This window comes from Protopterus annectens, chromosome 7.part0 (assembly GCF_019279795.1).
Source record: "Protopterus annectens isolate FY-2018-M chromosome 7.part0, PAN1.0, whole genome shotgun sequence".
Lineage (NCBI taxonomy): Eukaryota > Metazoa > Chordata > Ceratodontiformes > Protopteridae > Protopterus > Protopterus annectens.
Genome location: NC_056739.1, coordinates 210,739,274 through 210,765,247, shown reverse-complemented (window position 1 = coordinate 210,765,247; position 25,974 = coordinate 210,739,274). Strand labels below are relative to the sequence as shown.

Below are 25,974 nucleotides of genomic sequence, written 5' to 3'. Positions count from 1 at the left end.
TCCACCATAGACCATGGATTAGACGCATCTTCTGTGGCTGTTGTGCCCTTGTTGGGCAAGGGGATAATTATACTTGTCGGGCCTTACAGAATGGAAATGTCATGCTTCTGTGCTTAGCCTTAAAGCTGTACCCATCCCTAGGGGTGTGATTGCTGGCAATTCTGTTAATTTATGGATTTTTATCAAAAAATAACAAAAAATGAAACATATGTCTTCTCTTGACACTGGACAGGAGTAATTTATTAGGCTTAGCTCAGTCTTTAGAACATTTGCTTGACCCTTCCTGTATGGTGTGTTCTGGTAAAAGAAAACTGGATTCTTCTTTTCCTGAAGAGATTCAAGAATTGGACCCTTAAAAAATAAGAAGGGACAGATGACATGTCTCTAAAGGTTTCTGACTCGGATTATGAGGAGTGTGTAACTTTGGATAGTCCCTGTGAATGTTTCTCTTTTTCTGAGAATGTTTTCAGAATGAATCCGTTGTTTCATTTAAAAAAACAGTGATTCTTCACTCCCTCATAAAAATATAATTTGTTATTAACTGTTCTTCCTGCTGTGGAGGATGTTTTTGTCACAGCCTGTAGTTTCCCTGACAGTCAGACTGCTGCCCCTAAAAAAGCAGATAAATTATATAAAGTTATCCAGTCTTTTAACATTAATCCCAGATCTGACCCAGCATATATAGCTTTAGCAATCCCAGCTGCTTCTAAGCATTTTGTTAACACTAATGTCTCTCCTTCTGACAAGGATGGGAAGGCTTTTGATAAGTTCTGGGGAAAGTGTATTCTTCTGCAGCTCTTATTTTTAGAACTCAGAAATCTGCTTTGTGTAATTTGATTTCTCCTATTTCTCACTTCACTACCCATTGTTTAAAATATGATTCTGTTCATTCCACTTTCTGGGCTTCTGGCCCTGGATCTGTTATGAGGAGATTGCATGGGTGCATACACAAAACCTCCCAGAGGATGACAGACATGAAATTGTGAATTCTCCCTTGGACAGAGGACTAGTTTTAAGACTGGACCTTCTGCTGCAGAGGTTATTAAAATGAGATGAAACAGTGAAGCTGATTCAAGGAATCTTCAGATTTTTCAGCCCTCCTTCTCCAGGTATACCAATGGATTCTACACTTTCTCATCTAATTTCAGTAAAAAGCAAAATAAAACAGTCCCAGCAATCTGTTGGAAATCAGACATTTGGAAAGGGGGAGTTCCAAAAAGAAAATATGGCAGGATCTACCCCACCCCACCCTGAAACATGGAACAGTCTACTAAATCTGAATGACTGTGAGGGACTTCTTCCCCCTTCCCACTCTGGCAGTCCCTTAATCTTTCCAGAAAGTGTGAACCTCCATTTCTGTGGCAACAGATTGTTTCAGACAGATTGTTTCTGATTTGTAATCCATCTTTCTCACGTTTTCAAGGGATTCCTTCTAATCCATCAGAACAAACTTATGTTTTCCCTGCTGCCATCCAGCATATACTGGCTCAGGGGTTGAAAGAAGCTGTCCCTCCTTCTCAGTTAGGAGAAGAATTTTATTTAGGGATGTTTTAGGTGCCAAAACAAGAGGCTTCTTGAAGACCAGTTTTGGGCCTTTCCTTCTGAACCAGTTTGTGACAGTACCGAAGTACAAAATGCTTTCACTTCACAACTTGTTATTCCTTATTCCCCATTTGAGTTTCCTAGTGATCTTGAATTTAAAAGATGCGTATCATCACATTCCTATGCATCCAAGTCTCAGGTGTTTTTTAATGTAATCGGACAGACAAAACCTTGTCAGTTCTTTGCATTACCCTTTGCGCTATCGTCTTCTCCAAGATTGTTCACAAAGTGCCTATCCCTTGGAATAGCCTATTGCAGACTGCAATATATTCACATTTTTATTTATTAAACAAAACAATATGCAAAGTCTTTTTCAAAGTGTCTAGAATCTCTCAGTTGGGTAAATGATTGCCTGCACAGGCTGAGATGTCAAAAATATTCAGAAGTCTTTTCTGACCTCTCACAGGATTGTTTTTCCTGGGGTGCCTGATGTACACCTCAGTTCAAAGACCTTTTCTTCCACAGGGAAAAAGAGATATGTATTTAGATCTATTCCTGAGATTTTCCACTCTGACTTCCATCTCAGCAAGGGAATTCTTTAGGATTCTGAATCTCACAATATCATATCCTTTTCATGACTCCTCATAAGAAAGAAGAAATGATTCCTGAAATCTCTATGGTGTCAGGTTTTACATCCCTTCACTTTTCAAATTTCAGTTTTAGGATTTGTTAAAATAGAGTTTTTGTGGTAGAGACACCAAATCTCTCAAAATCCAGGTGTCCCATTCTCCCCTCCTGCTCTAGCACAGTCAGTCACAACAGACACCCCAAACTTTGCACAAGGAGCAGTATCAACGGGAATAAGAGTGCAGGCTGCTTGGAACAAAAAGACAGACCAAGACAAACCAGTATAAGAGATGTTAGCTCTCATAAATACCCTTGTCTCTATGAATCATCTAAAGTCCCCAGGACCTGTACTAGATTTTATAGACAAAACCACAGTGATGTGATGCATTAACAAGTAAGGGAAAAATAGATCTTGCTCTCTGTGCGGACTAACCACGGGAGCCCGGGATACAGCTTTTTTATTTTATTTTTATTTTACATTTGTTGACCGGGCTGGTCCAACTGAATTTGAGTCCATTTTCAGTAGAGGCCCGGGGAGAAAAGCTCCAAATACATACATTGATAAACAGAATTGCAAGTTTAGTTTGTGAGCATTTGCAATAGCAAGTTCTTTCAGATGCAACAGTTAGGACTTAAATACATACTAATGGAATAGAAATTGAGCAGAAAAGTAAGTTATAGAATAAAAGTAAGCAGAAAAAGTGGAAGTACTAGAAGCAAATGGAAATGTTAGTCTGGGTTTGTGCAGGGGGAGAGCCAGCGGGTACTAAGGTAAGGTTTGAGCTGGGTTTTGAAGCAGTGATGAGAGGAGATGGCAGAGAGATTGTCAGGAAGAGAGTTCTAGGCTTTTCCTATAGTGTTTGAGAACAAGGAGTTACCTGCCAAGTTGTTGGATTTACAAATTGCTATGAGAAGTTTTTTAGAGGAATGGAGGCTTTTGAGGTTGCAGTAACGAGTTATAAGGGAAGTGAGTATAGGGGTGTTAGAAGGTTTGTACAGGATTTTTTGGGCTAAGGAGAGAGGATGAAATAAGATTAGATTTTGCAACTCAAGCCATCCTAATTTCTTTAAGTTTATGCAATGGTGAGTTCTAAAAGTAGAGCCAGAGGCAAATCTGGCGATACTGTTGTAGGCAGCAGACAGTTTGTTGAGGTTAGTTTTGGACAGGTAAGTGTAAACAGGAGAGGCATAAAGGAGGGTTGAAACCAGGTGGGAATGGGCAATGGAAGTTCTGGCAAGTGGAGTAAGGAATGGTTTAATCCTATAAAGGGAGCCTGTTTTTCTGTTAATTTTATAGTGTTATTTATGTGAGAGTCAAAGGATAGGTTATCTATCTCTACTCCAAGGAGCCTGGTAGAGGGGTCTGGTGATATGCTGGTGCCATTATTAGACAGGACAGAGAAGTTGAGAGGAGGGGATTTTCGGGTGGGGAGGATGACCTAATGGTTAAGGTGTTTGCCTTACAAACACAAGGTGCAGGGTTTGAGTCTCACAAGGGATAATTGGCTAGGCTTAAAATGGCTCACAAGGGCAGTTAGCTTAGTACTAATCTATGAACCTATGAACCTAAAAGTAACAATTTGTTTTTTTTAGGGTTTAAGATTAGACATTTAAGGAACCGTGTTTCAATGGTTTGGAAAGTCTGTTGGGTGTTAGAGTGCAGTTCAGAGGTGGATGAGGCAGAACAAATCAAAGTAGAATCGTCAGCGTATTGTATACAGGTTGCAAAGGGAATACTAGTTTGCAGATCATTAATAAAAATAGAAAACATGAGGGGGCCAAGAATAAAGCCTTGGGGAGCTACGAAGGTAATGAGGAGGTGGTTGGAGAAGTTATTATGCCAGAGCACTGCCCATTGTCTGTTATGAAGATAAGAGTGGAACCACTTTATGGCACAAGAGTCTAGGGCTAATGTTTTCAGTAAATTTATTAGTATCTGGTGATTGACCTTATCGAAGGCTTTGGATAGGTCAAGGAAGAGAGCAGAGGTAAGGATATTATTATTCCGATTTTTGTTGATGCGGTCAGGGAAGGAAAGGAAGGGCAGAAGTGGTGCTGTGGAAGGGTCTGAAGCCATGCTGACAGTTGGATAGGAGGTTATTTAACAGGTGATTAAGTAGCTGTTTTTGGATGCATTTTTCCATGATTTTAGCAAGGGGGGAGAGAAGGGCTATGGGTCGGTAATTAGAAAGTTCTGTTTAGTTTCCACCTTTATGTAGGAATAATATGTGAGATTTTCCAGACTGAAGGAATGTAGTCTTCGATAATAGTTCTGTTATCAGAATGGAAATAGGATAGGCTAATGGTTTGGCTGCAATTTTTATATATTTGGGAGGTAGAAGGTCAGCAGATGGAGACGAGGCTTTAAGTTTGTGGAGAAGAGAGCAGATAAGGGATGTGGGTACCGGTTGCAGTTGTAATGAGGAATAGAAGTGCTAGGGGAGGTGGGCTGAGATGATAAATCGGGGGATAGTTGGTTAGATAGAGACTGGACAGTTTCAGTGAAGAATGTATTAAAGGCATCAGCTGTTTGTTTTGGGTTGTTCTGGGAAGAGCTTAAGGGGTATGGGGTGTCAGAGTAGCCAGGTTTTAAGAGTCTATTTATTCCTGCCCAAAACTTTCGTGGATTTTGTTGGTTAGTTTGTTGTAAGTGGCAGTAGTAATTTCTTTTGTCTAGAAGTCTGGCTTTTTTTGTAATGTTTTTTATTTGTCTAAATTTAAATTGGTTGCTGGGATCTTTAGTGCTATGGTATTTGGTGCAGAGCTTATGTTTCAGAATAATTTTATGCCGAGTATCTTTTGAAAGCCAAGGGGCTTGTTTTGAGTGAATTCTGACAAATCTTATAGGGGCATGAGAGTCTAGTATAGATGAGAACTTTGAGTTGAAGTATGCTACAACATCATCTAGTGGCAGGAGTTTGAGGAGGCCAATTTCTAGCTCTTATTTCAGCAAGGAAGGATTCAGGGTTAAAGTTTCTATTTGTTCTGACCATTTTATATTTAGCAAGGTTAGGGGTAGGAGTTTTATGTCTTAAGTAGGTGAGGGCATGGTCACTTAAGTCATCAGGTAGTGTTCCTACTGTGTAATTTTGGTGGTGACGATTTATCAGAATCTAATCCAATGTACTTTCTTTGTTATTAGATTTGTTAGTTCTGGTTGGAGTGTGAATGGTTTGTGAAAAGCCATGGAGATTTAAGAGGGAGGGGGGACTCCTGAGGAGCAGGTTTTCCAGTCTATATTGACATCACCCAGTAGTATGGTTTCTTGTGGGAATTTAAGAGAGAGCCAACTAAGGATTTCTTCGAGGGTATTAATATTATTTCCAGGTGGAAGGTAGGTGCAAATAATATAGATGGATTTGTGGGTATTAAGGTGTAATTTAGAGATCAGGATTTCAGAGTTACTAACAGAGGAAGGTTTTTCATAAATAGTAATTTGCATGCCTGTTTTGTACAGAATTGCTAAACCACCACCCTTTTTGGCTTTACAGTCTAGTCTTAAGATGTTGTAATCCAGGGGAATAATTTCCCTGTCTTGGATTGTTGGTTTGAACCAAGTTTCAGATAAGCAAAGCATGTTGAATGAGTGTATATCAAGCAGTGCATGGAGCTGGGCAATTTTATTATTAATGCTGCAGATGTTAAGGTGAGCCATCGAGAGAGAGTTTGGGAGTTTGGAGGGAAAGTTCGAGCATAAGGGTGGAGAAAAAAGGGGGTTTATAGTACCAGTGTTGTTTGGGCCAGGGTTGGGATGAATGTCACCTGCTATATGGGAGAAAAGTATTCTTATTTTGGTGTCAGAGAGTTTGGAGTAGATGTATAACAATTTTTTTGTATTCCTGGTTAGGGTAGGTAATGTGGAACTTTCTATGAAATCTTGCAAGAAGGTAGCTAGGAAAAGACATGTTGTTTGAGAATGCTTAGAATGTGTTTTTGGAAGGTGGGTTAGTATATTGAGTGAAAGAGTGTGGTTCTTTGAGTCTAAGTAGTTCATATGAGGTTAGAAGGTAAGACAGCATAAGGAAAGGAAGAAGTGAGAAAAGGAGGATACATTTTAAATAGAGTTTAGGAGTGGAGGCACAGTGATAGGGATGTATCTGAAGGAAATGTGGGAAGTAAAAATTAAAAGAAAAAGTAGAGAGGAAGTGAGGGAATAAATAGAGTATGTGTTATAGTAGACAAGGATAGGTATAGGATGAGTAAGAGGGTGGAGTAATGTGTGATAGGTGAGTTGAAAGGGAGGAGTGGTTAGAGAACTATAAGGTTAGGACCCCTGGGGGTGGGTAGGAATTGGGGGTAGGGTAGAGGAGTGGAGTGAGCCCCCACGGCGAACGGAGTCGGTTAGAGCAAGTAAAGGAAGAGAATCTGAGAGACAATCAGTAAGCAACCGATCTTAGAGGAGCACTTATACAGTTCCAGATGAGTGGGTAGAACTACTACAATTATTTGTTTACAAGGGATGGAGGTGAGGGAAAAGGGTGCTAGAGGGGCAAGTAAAAGAACAGTCAAATGTAGGAACAAGGAGAGTAAAAAGAGATGACAGAACTAAGCAGTAGTGAGGGATTGAATACTGGAGAAGGGGAAGAAGGGGATATAAGACAAGCAAGTATAGGCTGCCACCTAGTGGACAAAGTTAGAACTAGAGTCAGCAGGGAAAGTAGAAAGGTAAGAAAAGGGTAAGGTAGTGTTTAGTAACAACGGAGCAGAAAGGTTTATTTAAAGGGGGAGAGCAGGGTCTGGCTTCTGGGTACCTAGCTCAGGAGAGAGCCTTTTAAACATAAACTAGTAAAAGGTGATATAAAACGGTTCAATGCACCGTGTGGTTGGGGATCAACGTACTTCTTGAATCCTTTAGAAGGAGGGACTTAGAGAATTGTATGAAAATATCCTCGGAGTACAGCTCAGATAGCAGGATTTATTAGATGGGTGTCCTTATTGACCAGGCAGGTAGGTTCTCTGTCTTTAATGAAGGAAGGAGGTTGAGAGCTGTGTGGGTTAGAGAGAGAAAAATAACAATTAACTGAGAGTCCAGCAGAGTTTCAGTATAGAGCTAAATACAGTTAAGGTAAGAGCATAGAATAAACCAAGGTAAAAAGCACAACACAAACACTTACACAAAGGTAACATTGTACACTGTGATACTACAGTAGCTAAGGCTAAACAAATCAGCACAGTCTCACTCTACAGGCATCTTACATTCTCTCAGAGCAAAACTGTGTGGTAGACAAGCAGAGCAACACCAGGACAGACCTAACGAATGGAAACTGAATCAGAAGGTCTTCCATAATTTGATCTATGTGTGGGGAATACTTTAAATAGATCTTTTTGTCTTCCAAGTATTAAAATTGGCAAAATTCTGTTCCAGGATTCCATGCTAAAAGGCCTTGAAAGACAGATGTCTTTTCTTTTTTTTATCTTGGGCAGGAATGTTCCTTTATGCTTCTCCACCCTTTCCACAAATATCCAGCGTACTTCTGAAGATTCAGAAATACTTCCAGAGATCATTATGGAGATGACTTCTTTCAAAGGTAGCATGAGATCTCCCTTCTTCTGGAAATGGTCAGGGGCAATCACCACAAGCTTCCTCTAAGACTGGCTTTATTCATACAAGATCATGGATGTTTAAGACAATCCAACCCCAAACAGTTGCAACTGAGTGCCTGGATGATATCATTTTAATACCTTTTAGGCACCTTTTTTTTCTGAAGACATGCAGCAGGTGTTAATGGAGACAAGAAAAACTGCTACTAGAAAATCATATATCAGCAAATGGAAAAAGGTTTTGTGGTTGCTGCCATCAAAAAAGGCAGCACTTACTCTCGACTAGTGTTTCTCTAATTTTATATTATTTATGAGAGTCCTGTGGCATGTCTTATTCCTCACTCAAGTGTCATTTGGCAGCCATTTCAACCTATTGGCCTATGGATCCCCCTCTTTCAATTCAGTCTCATGTGACTTTATTTTTTTGTTATGGGTATTGCATATGGCTCCGCCTAGATTTCTCTCTTGGTCTAGGACAGGCTTTGCTAGGACCATTCTCCAGGAACACAAGGACACGCACCCTTCCTTCTCTCAGTTTGCATATGCTGTCTACCCATATAGTTTAGGTTACTTCATCAGTGATCAGTATGAAGAGTATAATACAGATGTGCAAGTAGCCTTTCCATAACAGTAGATGTTCAAATGATCACTGCTGCAGTAGCTGCTCCTTCCACTCCCCTTATGTTTATATATATTTTTTTCCAGATGTAGACTTGATTTTTTATTTTCCTACCATTGTCCTTCTCAAGACTTTAGTCTCCCTCTCTGTGTTGGCATGAAAACTCTTGAAGGTCTTTGCAACCAAACATGACTTTTAGTCAGCTCAACTCAAGCTGACTACGGTTTAGGCACGTTGAAGGTGACCTGAAGTATAAAAGCATGTTAGCCATTAGCCGCATATAATTCATATAGCTTAATATACTACAGTAGTGATTATTTGAACATCAACTCCTATGGTGACTTTACTTACGCAACTGTTCTTTGTCAGGCTTTCCATTGATTAGTAGCCTCTAGGAAAGCTAGAAAATAGTGCCACTGTGCTCTTTTTTCTCAAATAGAAGCACTAATCCCAAGATGATTCTTGAGATATGGTTTGTAGGCTACCAGTCATTGGTAGGCTTGCACGGATGTTTTGTGTTTTCAAAAACAGGATAGAATCCTCTTCATATTGCAGTGTGCACAACAGAAGGAAGATGAAAGAGAGAGAGAGAGAGAGAAACAGAAGGTTTAACAGTCTAATAGGAAGGCCTTCCTAGTTTGGATTTCTAATGCTCACTAATATGAGCAGACAAGATGAAAATGGGAGGAGCTTCCAAAGTCAGATGTACAAAAGGGGTAGGCCACACGAGACATAGAGTTTAATAGAATAACAGAGAGAGGGTGGATTAAAAAAATAGCCTTACAACAGCAGCAAGTCGTCTTCTTTTCTACTAACCTTTAAAAAATGCTTCTTCACAACTCTTCCCACAGATAGCTTAGCCTTAATCTCTTTGCAGTCAGAGCAGAGAACACAAAAGAAATATTTCAGAACTTTCCCTAAATACATATTTTAAAACTCCAAGATAAAGTTAAAATGCAACAAATGTAAAGCAAAACAGATTGAAGTAGAAACAAATTCAATAAATAAGTGTAAAAGAATAAACAGCAATACAAAATTGCGCACATTAAATGTAATAATTCAAAAGCAGTCTCACAACAGCAGCAGGTCAGTGGCAGCTCCAAAAGATTCCTTTAAGCAAGAACCGCCTCATGTCTTTTAGTTCAGGAGTGGTCTACAGGTGGTTTCTGTTAAATCCACATACTGTCTTTTTATGTGGTCATATAAGGTGGTTTTGTCCATTCTGTATTAATACCAGCAGGATGTTTTAATTATGCCAATTGTTAATTATTTTAAATATGTGTGTTTTGAAAAAAAAATTGCTGTAGTTTTGGTGCCATTTGATTACATGTGATGCACATTGTCTTTATAGTATTTCTGTTAAATTATTTCCATTGTGCTTTTTGCTTTATACCTGGTATGTGACTGCAAAACATCCTTATGGCTAGTCTACAAATCCTAAATGTCCATCCATATCACTGTTGCAGTATTCTTTACCTAAGGCCTCTCCTGCCAGGGATAGCCCAACGTCCGACTAGTATTCCTAAGCCTTTAGACTTTATAGGCGTCGTATGATATACATATGCTCCTCGGTCATGGTAAAGGGTATAAAGGTGACATACTAATGCACAGACTCAGAACAATTTTGCCACCATTTTGAACTCCATTGTTGAACATCGGTCTGAATGCCCTTCCACTGTGCTGGTTACCAAGCCATGTTTTCAGATAAATGCCCCTTTGGGGTTTCTGATTTTTTGTGCTTATTGTGTTGATGTCATCCACAAAGGGAAAATGTCAGTGTGGGAGGCAGATTCTCTATAAAGACTGCCATGAGCAGTGTCTCTTCTGTTTGGGTGCTTCCCATGATCTTAAGCAATGCTGTATCTGCCAGGCATTTGTCCCGAAGACCCTTTGCAGGCATCTCTCCTCCCTGTCCATATAGTTGGAAAAACAATGTCTTAAGTTGCTGGCTGAAGGTGCTATGGTGGAATCCTCCTATCCAGAGGGCCAGCTGTCTGCCAAGAAAAAGGTCAAAAAAGTTAGCTGTGATCTGGCTGCTGTCCAGCCTCCCCCGGATGTCTCTCTCAAGGCTCGTGAAAGCCCAGAGGACTATTCAGTGGTTGCTTCAGATTCCTCTGCCACAACCCAGTCCAGAGGTTGGCATGGCTGTGGCTTCTCACACATCCTCAGAGGCCTTTCAAACGTCTGTCCCTAATATTGAGGGCGAACCTTGGCTGATTATATCTGAAGGACCAAGGGTGATTCCTCAGATCTTAGTTAAGGGAGGGGATTCCTACAACCATTATTGAGTCACGCCAGGGGTCTGATCCTCTGAGGGTGTTTCAAGCAGATGTCCCACAGAAAAAGAAACAAAAACAAAGCGTATTTCTCATATTTTTTAAGGATTCCCAATGGGAATGGCAGGATTTCATTCAGGGTTTAATGCTTTTATTGTGAGGCCTCATCAAGGGATTTCTGTCCCGGCTCCTCCCTGGTCTTCTACTACACTCAAGAGGCCTAGGAAATTGAATTCCTTGAATGAGGACTCTGATTCAGGGAAAGAATCTTTGACTTATTCTTCCCAAATTCCTTCCTCCTTGGACTATGGTTCAGAGGAGGATGACTCCACAAGTCCAGATTCCTTTTGGAGGAATTCTCCTTTGGGAATACCATTGCCTGTATGATGGATTTTTTTAAGTGGGATTGTTCTTAAGTTTCTAAGATTCAGAAAAGATATTATGAGCTCCTACAGATGGAGTCTCCCAAGCCATCTGCTGCTTCTCCTGTTCTGGTTGCAGCTGTGTCTGTAGCCCCTAACTCTCAACCCCCTGCACCTAAGAAGCCAGATAGATTCTATAAGGTGCCTGAAGAGTGCTCCATAAAGTTGCACAAGCACATACAGGCACGTCTTCTAACAGCTATTCCTAAACCTGCCTTCTGTGAGGTGTACCCTCAGCAGCACTGGAAATTAACCTCATGGAAGCATTAGAGATGGTTAAAAGAGTGGCCAGCTGTAAAAAAAAAAAATCTTCTTGTGATCCTCTGCAGACGTGGACTAAGAGGGACTTGAAAAGCTCTTTATTCAAATCCCATTGCAGCCTGATGAAATATGCCAAGTAGTTCAGTGGCCATAGGGCAAAGGTCACAGAGGCATAAATGTGCTTTCTGAATCTGTCCAATGTGCTGAACTCTCTGTTAGAGGGATGGACAGAGGAGCTGTGCTGTGCCAGGTCTTTCTTCATGGCTGCCACCACAATCGTGGCATCAGCAGGGATCCCCTTGCTCCAGTGGGGCCTGCCCTTAGGAGAGGCAAGGAACATATCCAGATGATGGGTTCTGCAGTATCTGGTGCCTTCCATACCTGGTGAGAAACTAGATCTGTAAGCTCTTCAACCAGGGGAGTCACCCAAGACATAGATGGGCTGGACCAAAACGCTTCCAGGAACACTGACTCCTCCTGGGAAGGGGAATTGGAGGACCATCCACCTTTCTGCTTTAGGGTTTCTAAGATGTCTCTGAGGGAGACATCATCTGGTTGAAACCTTGGAGACCTCTCCTCCTTATCAAAGTTATTGTCTTCATAGTACAACTCCTGAGTGGAGTCTATGTGCCTCCTCTTGCAATTTCTCTTGCGAGGGACCTCATCAGTGGGATGATCTGGGGAGGTGCTCAAAGTGAAGGGAAAGTCCTTGGGGGGGGGCTGTGTGGACACTTGATAGGGCCAGTTGTCCTTGTGAGATAGGTCTGTGAGGATCACAGCTTGGACCTGATGGTGGCAGAGCTGTGGAATCTGAAGAAGAAGAAAGCATAGCCATGTCTCTCAGTTGAAAGAAAACCCTTTTCACCACCTCAAAGGCAGAAGGACCAGGAGAAGCCCTAGCTGGCCACATTGGAGTTGAGGCTCCAGATGCTACCATGCCCTGACCCATGCCTCGAAGGGGGAGCCGGACCCAAGTTGTCCATCGCCAAAGCCCTGAGAAACAGGGACAGGTCAGACAACCTCTGAGTCAAACCAATTCCCCCGGACCCGGTGCCAGTGTTTCGGCTGTGAGACTCATACTGGTCCAAAGGAATCAGTGCCAGACTAGTCAGGGACACAGAGTCAAAGACCTAGCTGTCTTCCGATCCAACAGACACTCTCTGGGTTCTCGGATCTGAAGGCTTTGAAATTGCTGGTCAGATTGGAATAGGAGAAGTCACAGTCTGAAAAACAGAAGAGAGGCTCACAGATCTGATAGGAGTTGAAGCCAGGATAACCCCATCTGAATCCAAGCCCTGAGGAACTTCCCCATGATCCTATCAACTTCAGCTTCAGAAAGGCTCCTGGAGGACCTGAGAGAGGAAGAAGTGGACTGGGGCTGAGACTCTGTCCTCTGGGTCTCTTGTAGGAAGAGGGAAGGGAGTTGAGGAGAGAAAGGCTCCTGAATGAACCCTGGGGACTGGGTCCTATGAGACTTTGACTTTACTGGTGTTAGATCTGACTCTTTCTGCTTCAGATCTGAAGTTGTCAGATCTATTTTTTCTGAACTTTGGTAATGGGCTCCAAAGTAGCAGCTGACTTGGAAGAGTGGATTTGAGACTGCTTCCTAGATTCTGTTGCCTCCAAAGAGGTCTTAGATTTTTTTGCGGGGAGTTGAGCCTCTGAAAAGGAAGAAGAGGATGGTAACAAGTCTTTTTAGAATGAGCTTATTGCGTCAATCACTGAGGCCAATAGAAATAAACCGTATATGGTGGAATCAGTGTTCAGATGGGCCAGTGGGTTTTTCAGTCTTAATCACCTAAGAAGAAAGGTAGAACACAGAGGTGTTTTCAGAAAAAGCTGCCAATAGTGGTAGGTAAGGAAATGCCCACTAAGGGTAGAAAAGAGGAGAGAAAAGAATAGAAAAGTGCCAACAATGGTACTTAAGAGTACCAGATGTAGAACTGAAGGAAAATTAAAGAGAAGCCTAATGTGACAGAAATCCAATAGAACTAAAGGTAAAGGAGGAAGAGGTGACTAAAATAGCAAAGGCTATTAGAAAAATTAGAGAATTGCATTCTCTGTAGAAAATAACGCACCACAAGCTCTGCAAGAGAGACCTGTGTCTGTTATGATAAGGTGGCAGATGAGATCTGAGGTTTTGCAAGGTAACCAGGGAATTGGATCCAAGGGACTAGTAAATGCGGCCAAGCCCAGATCCAAGATCCCATCAATTTAGGAAGAATGAAAAGGACATCATCAGATTCAGTGTTTACTCTGTATGACATGCAGAATTAAAATATGCTGTTTGAAAAGCTATTCCAAATAACAAATGTGGTTTTGTGCTGTGATGGTTTTGCAGGAGTAAGTCTCTCATTGATCTTCCCTTCTTTCTCAGGGCTGAAGGTAAGGAGGATTGTGGGCCTGCTGCATGGGGACCTGCATGAGCCAGGAATTCTGGCAAGTATCTGTCACTTGGCCAGCACTGCCATCAAGGTACTTCCTCTGCCTGATGCCGGTTCAGTGAAGAGTAAAGGTTCTTGTGGTCTGGCAGCTGTTCGGCACATAAAGAAATCTGGTAAAGTTATTTATAAGGTCAGTGTATAAGATTGAATGGAGCACCGTTTTCTTTTATCTAAAATACATGATCACTGTTCTGTGATGTTTAGAAAAGTGAATTATCAGTAGCTTGGATTAAAAAAGGTGAAACCTTTAAGACAGCTGCAACAGTTTCTAACCAAGAAATGATGTTATGCTTACTACAACCTATTGGAAATCACTAAGTGAAAGCAGTGCAGTGAATATTAATGATCTGTTGTAGCAACACAGTATAGTAGGCATCTTAACAACAAAGCCCACAGTGTCAGCAGAAGGTATTGTGAACAAATGACAACAGATGATAAGTTGGGGTCCATCCAGCACACTCCCCTTAAGCAGCCAGTGGAGAGATTACCCTTGTAATCTTATGTTATAGTCAACATATTCTTCATCTATGTATTTAAAACCTCTCTTGTGCCTCCTGTGCTGCATTGAATTCTCACACCCTCTTACTGATAATTTGTTTCATGCAGCCACAATCATTTTGGTGAAAAAAAAAGCTTCAGTGTACATCACCAGAGACCTATTCACTTTAAATGTTCATCATATTGATCACTGCTGCAGTAGCCTTAGTTAGATGGGTTATATCTCGCCAATGATATAATGTCCGGACAGTTTCCAAAGCTTCAAAGCACCTTCCATGCATCCACACTGTCAAGCAACTTGAGCTGAGCTGCTTAAAAAAGCAAGTTTGGGTGTGAAGTCCTTCAGAGATTTACTGCCACCAAGCGTATGCTACTGTGAGGCTTTTGAGAATTGATTGTTGGCTTGTGCTTTCATTAGCTGGGCATATATGTTTCCTTTCAGGAAAAAAAAATATATTTTCTCACACTTCTTAAATTTATTGATGTTTTATATTACTTTCCTTTTCAGGAAAGTTATTTTAAAGCTTGGAGTTTTCAGTTTTAACAGACTGTCTCGAGACTCTTAACATACTTTTAAAGAGAGCATTCTTTTTCTATCCGTTTAAAAGTAGACTTCAGTAACTGAAAACATATTTTCTGTGGAGAAATTGTTTATTTTTCATTGGTGGAACTGTCATAATGTTTAAAAGTGCTTTTTACTGTGTTTTTTCTGTTACAAAAGTAACTTTGTGGACTGTCCCTGTTGTGCCAGAATGCTGTGCCCAGTCCTATTGGAAGCAGCTGCTGCCATTAGTAACATGGCTGGCACCATTTTTCTTATCAAAAGAACCAAAAAAATGATGTATCTGCTCCTTCTCAAACATCTTTAGGCAGCAGTAGTTTACTGTGTCTTGTTCAAGCTTTAATTCAGGCTATTAATCCTTTATGTAAAATGTTTTGTGCTAAAGAAAGCAGGATTCCTCTTTTCCAGAAGAGGTTCAGGATTTTGAATCTGAACAGGAAGATACAGAGGCAGATTCTTTTTCCCCACGGATTTCTGATTCAGACTCTGAGGAGAGCTCCGATGTTCATCGTGTTTCACTGTTGCAGTCATTACACTTGGGTTATCCTATTCCAAAGTCTTGGTCTGGCGTCGGTTGCTGTCGCCTCTTCCCTGACGTCAGTGCGCCAGGAGTATAAAAGATGCAGCAGACGCCATTTTCTTCAGTCTTTCTTGCTGCACGGTGTTCGAAGCAAAAGCATTTCGCAAGTGCCGGTCGGCCAACTCCTGAGATTTTCGTGTTCGAATTTCAGATCCGAAGTCTTCATTTCAAGCTAAGTACCCCGTTGGGGAAACATTTTTCTTGTTCCAGAACGATGTCAAAAAAAGTTAATAATTGTATTTCTTGTGGGAAGCAAATACCTCATAAAGACTTCCATTCTTATTGTATTCCTTGCCTAGGCCCTGATCACGACGTTACTAATTGCGGGTTTTGTGCTAGATTTAACCAACGCACTATTAAGCGTCGGCATGATTTTGCTTTTCATTACTTTGGCCGAAGATTTAATTACACAATGTCATCGGATAGCCATCCTACTACCACAATTCACAAGAAACGCAAGGAAAAGGAAAAGGACAGGCATCCGAGGTCCAAAACCGACGACGAGGCTTCTTCTAAGCCAGTCGCCGGTTCTCAGTGAGGCACTTTCGCAGCCCCTGACACCTGCTACCTCAGAGCCGCAGGCTGCTTCCGACTCCCACGTGGAGCCGACTAGGCCACAGGAAACTCAAGGTATTGGACACTCGGAAAATATTCCCTCAGATGAGTCCGGAGCGGCTGAGCAGGCATCGGCTTCTGAGGGTGTTTTCAGGCCTACACAGTTATATGTAAAACCAACTTCAGCTTCAAAGGCAAAGACCAAAGCACCACTAAAGACAAAGAAACAAGTGCAGCAATCCCATGGACAGGCCTCTATGCCTAAAAAACAGATGCTCAAAATGGCCGAAGACCTTATCACTTTGATCAGGGGTTCCCATCCCCCTCCTGATAAAAGGCCTTGGCAAGAGACAGAATATGAATCTTCAGATCAGGTTTCCATTTCCTCTGACTCCTCATCTGAACAGGAATACTCTCTTCCTCCCTTTGAGGATTCTGATGCTGAAGAATCTATCCCTTCAGCCTCTCCTCCTGGGGATTATTCTTTTGGGGAAACTCTGCATGCCATGAGGGAACACTTTCACTGGGAGAGCCAAGATTATTCACAATCTAAGAAAAGGCTAAGAGACTTTATTTTACTACCTCAGCACAGGCCTCTTGCTATTCCCCCTGTTTTAGACATTGTAGATGATGTATTTTCAGAGTCCGGCCTGTCTCCTGACTCTTTACCTCCTGCACCTGTTAAGCCAGACAGATACTACAGAGTTCCAGATTCATATAAATTTCTTTATAAAAACCCTGCTGCTGACCCAGAAACTATATCTCAGGGTCCCAAAGGGGTCAAGGCTTCCACTGCAAAAAACCCTATCCCCTCTGATAGGGATTCAAGGGCTCTGGACAGATGGGGGAAAAAGGTTTACACTTCTGCTACCTTGGCTGTATGGGCTTTAAATTGTCAGTTTCATATGCTTAAATATCAGCAATACTTAATGTCACTGCTAAAATAGAAAATGTTGACAAATTCTGAATGTGCAGAAAACAAGGAACTGCAGGATTTATTGCATGCAGCTGAACAAGTGGGAAAGCATACTTTGCAATGTGGTTTTGATTCTCTGGAGGCCTCTTGCAGGGCCGCTGTTACGGGTTCCATCATTAGGAGGCATGCTTGGTTAAAGGAACAGACTCTGCCTGATCATGTTAAAGCAAAATTATTGGATGCTCCATTACAGCATGATACTTTGTTTGGTGTTAAAGCAGAAGAGGTGTTGAAGAAAATGGAGGACAAAGCGAAATCTATGCAGACAGTTAAGGATTTCTTACAGGTACAGCCACCCAGATTTAGCAGGAACTGGCCTAAAAAGAATTGGTCCTTTCCAGTGTCAGACAGGCCTCAAAGAGGCAGATACAGATGCCCCAGAGGCAGATCCCAGGCCCAAGGCTCATGCAGGCCTAAACAATGGGGTGCTTTTACCTCCAAAAGCGGAGAAGACAAATCACAGCCATACAGGAAACAGTCCCAATGACTTTCCTCTGCAAGCACCAAGCACTTATCTTTTGGCAGCCCCCTTAGAGGGAAAACTAGCACTTTTTTCACAAAACTGGCACATGATCACCCAGGACAAATGGGTCTTGAATATAGTGTCTCAGGGCTATAGGTTCCACTTTCACACCCTGCCAAGGACAAAAGGTATGCCAGACCTGCCACACAATCAATGGGCAGAGGCACAAAAACAAGTTTTATCCCTCATGGACATGAGGGCCATTCAGTGAGTACCACAGCAAGAGCAGGGGGAAGGATTTTACTCAAGACTTTTCTTGGTACCCAAAAAGGACAAAGCCTGGAGACCAATACTGGACCTGTCTATTCTAAACACATTTCTGGATGTTCCAAATTTCAAAATGTTGACTCTGCAGCAGCTTCTACCCATGCTGGGCAAGAAGGCTTGGCTTGTAACTTTGGACCTAAAAGAGGCATACCTGCATGTCCCAATCAGACAATCTTGCAGAAGATACCTCAGATTCATAGCTGGCTCAATGCACTACCAATTCTCTGCACTGCCCTTTGGCTTATCTACTGCGCCCAGGGTCTTCACAAAATGCCTGGCACCAGTAATTGCTTTTTGCAGACAAAGAGGAATTCAGATATATCCTTACTTGGACGACTGCCTTATTCAAGCAGAGAACCAGGACATTCTACTAAAGCATCTGGAGTTTGTAAAAAGATTACTAATTTGCCTAGGGTACACAGTAAACGAAAAGAAATCAAAACTAGTACCCTCTCGAGATAATATTCCTGGGTGCAAGCTTAAATACAACTGCCCAGATGGCTTATCCTCATGCCAGACAAACAAAGGCAACTGACTTCTTACTTCAAAATGTTGGAAACAAAGACCCAGTTATCTGCAAGAAAAATTCTGCAGGCTTTGGGCTTCATGGCATCCTGCATTCTACTAATTCCATATGCAAGACTGCATATGAGGAAACTACAATGGTATCTAAAAAGTGTTTGGACTCAACATTGCCACAGCCTGGGAACATTAATTACCCTCATTCCCTGCCTGCAACAGGAGTTTCGATGGTGGGCACAGGCCTATCACCACAATAAGGGACAGCCATTCATTTTACCCACAGCCAGGCAGGCACTAACAACAGATGCATCAGATTATGCCTGGGGGGTCCACATGGCAGGAAAATGTATTCAGGGCACATGGCCCGCAAGCCAAATGCATCTTCATATCAATCAAAAAGAGATGCTAACTGTTCAGAATGCCCTGACAGCCTTCAAGGATCTACTTCATCCAGGACAACTGCTGATAAAGACGGACAATACTACAGTCATGTGGTACATAAACAAGCAGGGAGGCACACATTCCTACCCCCTCTGCAGACAAGCCATGACTTTGTGGAACACAGCATTGACTTATCAAGTACACCTGCAAGCACAATTCCTGCCAGGAAAGACAAATACTCTGGCAGACGAATTAAGCAGGAACCTCATGGATCCTCACGAGTGGAAACTGGATCCACAAATCTTCAGCATGATAAATGGGGATGCCCAGACATATTTGCCTCCCCTCACAACTGCCAACTACAGAGATTCTGCGCAAGGACTTATCACAAGCAAGCATGGAAAGTGGATGCTCTATCATTCAGCAGGAAAACCCTTACAGTATATGCCTTTCCTCCACTGCCTCTCCTCCCCAAGGTACTCCTAAAGGTCAGACAAGAGAAGCCAAAAATGATACTGATTGCCCCAGACTGGCCCCGTCAGCACTGGTACCCAATCCTAAAGAGCTTGTCTCAAGGCCCAGCCTGGACATTACCTCAAATTCCTCATTTACTGACCCAACAAAACAATCAGATCCTGCACAGCCAGCTCAGAACCCTAAATCTGGCAGCATGACGGATAATGTAACCATTCAGAACACACCTCTCTCTAAATTAGTTTTGGATGTTATTTTGGAGGCCAGGAGGCCCAGCACGAGAAGATCTTATGCAGAAAAATGGAAGAGATTCTGTGCTTGGAACCAGGCATAAGGAATTGACACGCTTGTATCAAATATCCCTCAGATTTTACAATACTTAACTGAGATGCTGGACAAAGGCCTATCCTTTTCATCAATTAAGATCCATGCCTCTGCCATTTCAGCTCATTACAATATGGACCCACCTGTTTTTTCCCATCAGGCAGTACCTCAGAGGGGCCAAAAACATTAGACCTCCAAGGAGAGCACCAATACCTGCATGGGACCTCAATTATGTCTTGGAAAAAATCACACTGCCTCCTTTTGAGCCAGCAAATACAGCTGAGATAAAATTCTTATCATGGAAAACAGCTCTACTCCTAGCAATAACCTCGGCAAGAAGAGTCTGAGTTACAGGCACTAATGGCTGTGGAACCTTTCATAATTTTCCATCCAGACAGGGTTTCTCTGAGGACAAACCCAACATTTATGCCTAAGGTAGTGTCCAGTGTGGCCCTTAACCAAACCATTCATTTGCCTACCTTTTATCCAAACCCACAGAATAAGGGTGAGAGACTTCTGCATTCTTTGGACATACACAGACAGCTACGCTTCTACTTGGACAGAACTAAAGCTTTCAGAAAGACTGAGCAACTCTTAGTGGCATATGCTGCAGGATCACAAGGAAAGGCTATCTCAAAGCAGACTATTTCAAAATGGATAGGCCACTGCATTCGTTTCTGTTATTCACAACATGGTAAATCAGTGCCTAAGGGCATTAGGCCACATTCAACCAGAGCAGCAGCCATTTCAGCAGCCTTCCTCAGAGGAGTACCAACCAAAGACATTTTAGAGGCTGCAACTTGGACTTCATTGCACACTTTTACAAAGCACTACCACTTACCTCTTTACTCTAAATCCAGAGCAGGCTTTGCCACTGCAGTTCTGCAGGGCTTCATAGCCACTCCTAATTCTATTTAGACCAAGACACCCAACCTCAGCTTTGGGATTCAACCCAAGTGTAATGACTGCAACAGTGAAACACGAACATAGTACAGTTGTGTACCTACCATAAATGTAGATTTTCGAGTGTATTCACTGTTGCAGTCCAGGTTACCTACCCACCATCCCCCTTTCTTTGCTGGGACTTATCTGTACTTCTATATTCTATACAACCTATGTGGTGTATTTGCTTGTAGATGAAGGTAATGTTTTATTTTAGTACATGCTTTTTATTGGCATAATTTTTAGCCTACCCTTTTGGGGGCACCTGACATCTGGGGCAAGAAAAACTGAAGAAAATGGCATCGGCTGCATCTTTTATACCCCTGGCGCACTGACGTCAGGGAAGAGGCGAGAGCAACCGACGCCGGACCAAGACTTTGGCATTCAAGCCGACTGCGGGTAGCCTGCCAGCAGGATAACCCAAATGTAATGACTGCAACAGTAAATACACTCTAACATCTACATTTATGGTAGGTACACAACTGTACTTTTCTGATTCAGACTCTGAGGAGAGCTCTGTTTCTGATTCTCCCAGGGGGGGGTCTTTTTTCTGAAACTATTCTTAGAATGTGCCAGAGTTTTCAGTGGGCGAACACTGATTTTTCTCAGTCCCTCAGAAAATACTATTAGTTGTTACAGAAGGATTTTTCCAGAACTTATGCTGATTCCTCCTGCTCTATCAGCTTTAGAGGATATGTTTGTTACTGTCTGCATTTTTACGTTAGTCAGCCGGCTGCCCCTGGAAAGACAGATAGAATTGTATAAAGTTCCTCAGTCTTTTAAATTTTTGTATACTATTCCGTAACCTAACCCAGCAACTATAGCCTTATTTTTTTTTCAAAAAGGAACATCTTTATTAAATTATCACTTATGACAGATAATTTTACATTCATATAAATGAAAACAAACCACGCTGACACAATTTCAGTTGCAAGCATTACACATTACAAACCATGTTGACACAATTGTAGTTGCAAACACTTATCTATCCAGTAATTGTCAGACAAACATTACGAAGATCATTCATATCCTGCCTTGTTCTAAACCTTGTTCCTCCACTGCATGTATTGTTCCCACAATTCCCATTTTTCCTATGTAATTTGCTCCCACCCTTTTATAAAGATCCCAATTCCAGTTGTTTTATCTCCGTTACTTTATTCGCTACTTCTAGTAAAGTTGGTTTAGACTTTGATTTCCATTTTCTAGCAACTGCTTTTTTGGCCGCCACTATACTTAGACTCAGCAAGGTCTTACTATGTCTAGGTAATTTCGATTCTTATAATAGATGAAAATATCTTTTTCTTAGTTACACTAGTTTGCTCACCCAGTATCTCTGACAGAGCACTCTGCAGGGAATCTTTGAAGTCTGGCAACTCATTGCACTCCCAGAAAAATGTTCCCAGTTACCTTTTTCTCCCCCATCACACCTCCAACATTTGCTGTTTACCTGAGGATAATTTTTTGGAGTCTACCTGGGGTATAAAAATACCTGTATAAATATTTCCAAGCAAATATCCTAAATCTTCTAGACTTTGTTGCTTATTTGGGAGACATACATATATCTCCCATTGTTTCTTTGTGAATTGCTTATCTAATCTCTCTTCCCAATCCTTTCTAACATCCTGTGATTGATTCTTATAGATATCATGCAATGTTTTATATATGCTATACTAATTATTCTTTTTTAATGGCAGCTTCTGCTCTGGATTCTACTAAAAAACTCTGCCAGTGCTGGTCTTTCATTTCAGAACCCCTGTTTCTTTCTCTTTGCCTGTACTCTGATATCAGACCTTGATAGGGAAGGCGTTCTCTAACCTGCAGCCCAAATACATTTTTGGCATCTTCCCATTCTGTTACCTTTCCCTGTCTAGTTATTTGCTGCCAATACCGTGGTTCCTTTTACAGTTTTTTCCAATAAATTCCAGCCGCCTCTTGCATATTGTCTGTAACCCTAATTGCAGTCATCTGTTTTGGCAAAATCTCCTTTTTCCATTCCCATGTTAGCTTAGTTCTTGGAATACTTTCTGCTACTCTTAATATAATATTCTGTATGTTTATTGTTATTCTCCTTCAAGGTCTTTATCCAAAATCTCACTCTCCTTGTTTCTTGAGCTTTCCCCCATTTTGTCATAATCCCTTTCCACTTTGAATTGTAGTTTTCTGCTTGTGCTCTGTCTAGGAGCCTTAACTGTGTCGCTCTGAAATATCCCTTCCAATCGGGTAATCCCATTCTGCTCTGTTCTACTAGAAGAATCATCTTATCCCACTTGACTCTTGCTGTCTTCCCCTCCCAGATAAAATCCTTCAGCTCTTTATTAATTGCTATCCACAGCTTTTCCTCTGGCTGATTAAAAATATGCCTGACCTGTGTATAAGACTAAAGGGGTTAAAAACATTTTAACTGCTTGTGTCTTGCTGTCAATATCCACATAACAGAGCTTCCATTTTCTGAGTTTTTGTATTATCTTTTGTGTAGTCACTTCCCACATAATCCTTAGCTGTCACATTGGAATCATTTTTAATCCACATTTCTAAATACTTAATTTTTATCATAAATATGGATATTGATGAACCAGTTCATGTGCAAGTACATAATTTACTGGTATTGCCTTTGTTTTAGCTTCATTAAATTTGTATCCTGAAAAAGTTTAAAACTGTCTCAGAATGTTCCACAACACTGTACTGTCCCTTTCTGATTTTGTCAGGTATAAAATAATGTCATCTGGAAATAGCCAGCTTTTCTTGACTTCCATACCAAATATATCCTTGAATTTCTGAATCCCTTATTTTCTTTACCAGTGGTTCTAAATATAATGCAAATAACAAAGGGGAAAGAGGACACTTCTGCCTGGTTCCTCTGCTCAAGCAGAAATTATCAGACAGGACCCCAGCCACTTTATTTTTCACCTCAAATCCCTCATATATATATATATATATATATATATATATATATATATATATATATATATATATATATATATATATATATATATATATTCTCCTAATCAACCTTATAATTTTATCAGGAAATGCAAATGCTTACATTGCCCTGCTCCCATTGACCTTTAAAGACACCTTTTATGTTTAACAGCTTTTTGTTAAATGTCTAGTTCTAGCTTTCCTGTTACATGCATAGAGTGTTTGGCAGGTTAATCTTTTATATAGTTGTTTCTTGTCATCACCATTTGAGCCTATATCACATCTTAAAAAACTTATTGTTTCATTGAAAGCCCTCAGACAAACATACAAACATACCCCCAATACCCCCTAAAACCTATTAACTTAATAATAACACACAAAAAATTATGTACATCTAAAAGTATTGAAATTTTACCTCTTAATGGGAACAAATATTCCAAACTGACAGCCACACGTACAGACTTGAGATAACCTAAAAAAGGTTATGCAACCTAAGATGCATGGTACATCCTGTGCTTTTGCTAACTGCTCTCTGGTTTTGTCTTATCTTAATAGCTCTCTCAGCTGGGAAAACATTTGAATGTTTTCAGAAAACACTTTCTCCAAGCCACTCCTAGAGAAGTGAGAACCAGACATGAAACTGCCAAGCATGCAGTTGTTTACTAGAAAAAAAACCCTTATAATATTCAGTATTCTTTTTCATTTACTTGCTTTCTCTTAAAACTTACTATATTAAGCTAAGAGCCTTGACCCAGTCATTCCCCTATGCAAGAATGAGAAAAAGCACACTATGTTTCTTTTGTCATGCTTTTGTAACTAGATTTTTCTTCCTTTTTTTACATTGCAGTGACTACATTTCTTAAAGCTAAACAAGGAGAGAGAGAAGGGATCAATAAAAAAGAAAAAACAGGGGCATGTATTTACATTAGTATCCCCATTACTCTTAAAAAAACAGAGAAAATGTTACTGTATAGCATGCAGAGAAAATGCAGAGAAAAGCATGCACTGTTAAAATAGTGCCATTAAGAAAAAAAATGTTTTACTTATTAACTTTCTCCATCCTCTTCCTCTCTTCCGAGTATTTTTGCAAACATTAGTGACATGAAGTAGGCGTTTGCTTTAGAGTCCCCAGCAAGTTTAAGAAAGTCCAATACTTTCATATTTCTTGTTCTGTCATGTTTAACAAATATAATTATTGCTTTATAATCCCACATTTGTCAGTTTTTCACTTGCTGGTTTCATTCCTGTTCATCTCCAGCTCACAAATTCTGTATTTGCTTCATTTCCTATGTACTATTGATTCTTCTAGTTGACTCTTGTGTTTTTCCCCTCTGTCAAGCATGTTCTTTTGAAACATTGGAAAAGGTTTCACTGGCAGGGTCTCTCTCTGTGTTTTTTATTACCAGAAGAACAAGAAGCAGAATCTACTGTTTCACAGCTTTTTGTTGGACAAACTTTTGTATTTCTTTCTTAGCATGTACTTCAAAAAAATATCTTATCTCTCCGGGGAAAAAAGGTTTTGGAGATAGCTGGGTACAGCAGTTTGAATCTCACACCTGCTTCTCAACATTCCCTGAATAATGGTATAACTTTACTTCTCTTCTGACTAGTGTACAATGAGTGTACATTGTTGCTGCATGGGTGGGGTATCATTTTATCTGTGTTTAAATTAATTCAGGTGTAATTGTATTCACTTCTGAAGAAGTTTGCTTCAGCGCAAATAAAAAGCGCTTTAAGTAAAGTTTGGTTCGGAAAGACCTGCTCGTGTTGTTTTTGTTTTATTCAGTTTGTGTTTCGTGATTTTACAAGTTTAGTGTACAATGAGTAGTCAGTTCTCCACAAACACTCTGTTGTCTCCTAGTTTTAATACTTTGCCTTTCTGTCACAGTTTTGTCAGCATCAACTTCTTCTGTTGGTAAGATTGCATCTTTACTATTAAAGGTCTAGGTTGCTTTCTCATAGCCAGCTTTGGAGCATACACACAATGTGCCCTTTCAATTAACAATTCTTGTGGAATGTTTATTTGTGCTTTCATAAAATTAGTGCAGTCTGTCCCTTCCAGCTTCTCTGGTACAGGAGAAAATCTCATGTTTTCCATAACTGCTCTGTCCTCCAACTCTATTTTTTTTAAACATCTGTTCTTGTGCAGTCTCATATTCATCCGGCCTTTTCTTCATTTCTACCTCTGACTTTTTCAGTTTTATCACTTTATCTGAATATCTGTTTAATGCTTCTTCCATTTTTTCCAGCATTTTATTGTTTGAGTTGATGTACTCCATCAGTATTTTGCTTATTTTAATCAAGTCTGTTTGCAGCTGCCTTATACTTTCCTTGAGGTTACTGCAAGTTGCTTCTGGAGTTTGCACTGCATTTTGCTGAACAGCTGCAGTACTTTTCCCAGTCCGTGTTTTTATTATTAAGGTCCTCTGTATTTCTTTTTTCCTGGCATGCAGGCAGTGCACTTACTAGCCAGCTAGTGAAATTTACCCAGAAATTTAGGTCCTCTGAGTTTCTGTGCTAAGTTTCTGTTTTCTCATTGGGAGAGCTAGATTTAAGCTGTTACTCAATTTGCAGCCATCTTATATATTCATAGGTGTGTACTAGGCTAATGGCCGTGAAGCCTTTACAAGCCTAGCCCATAGGATTACCCTGGCATCGTGCCACCCGACCTTAGTTCTCAGTGCCTCTGTCGAGTAGAACCACTGGAGTGATCCCCGGG

The 25,974-nt window shown here is 40.9% G+C and overlaps 1 protein-coding gene across 1 annotated transcript in view; it reads left to right on the top strand.

The window, feature by feature from the left end:
• ELP5 (elongator acetyltransferase complex subunit 5) overlaps positions 1-25,974 on the top strand; it is a 912,344-nt gene that overhangs the window by 771,255 nt on the left and 115,115 nt on the right. Inside the window, exon 5 of the mRNA XM_044076712.1 lies at positions 13,666-13,862. Within this exon, the coding sequence (XP_043932647.1) occupies positions 13,666-13,862 (197 nt within the window). The remainder of the gene's footprint in view (positions 1-13,665; positions 13,863-25,974) is intronic.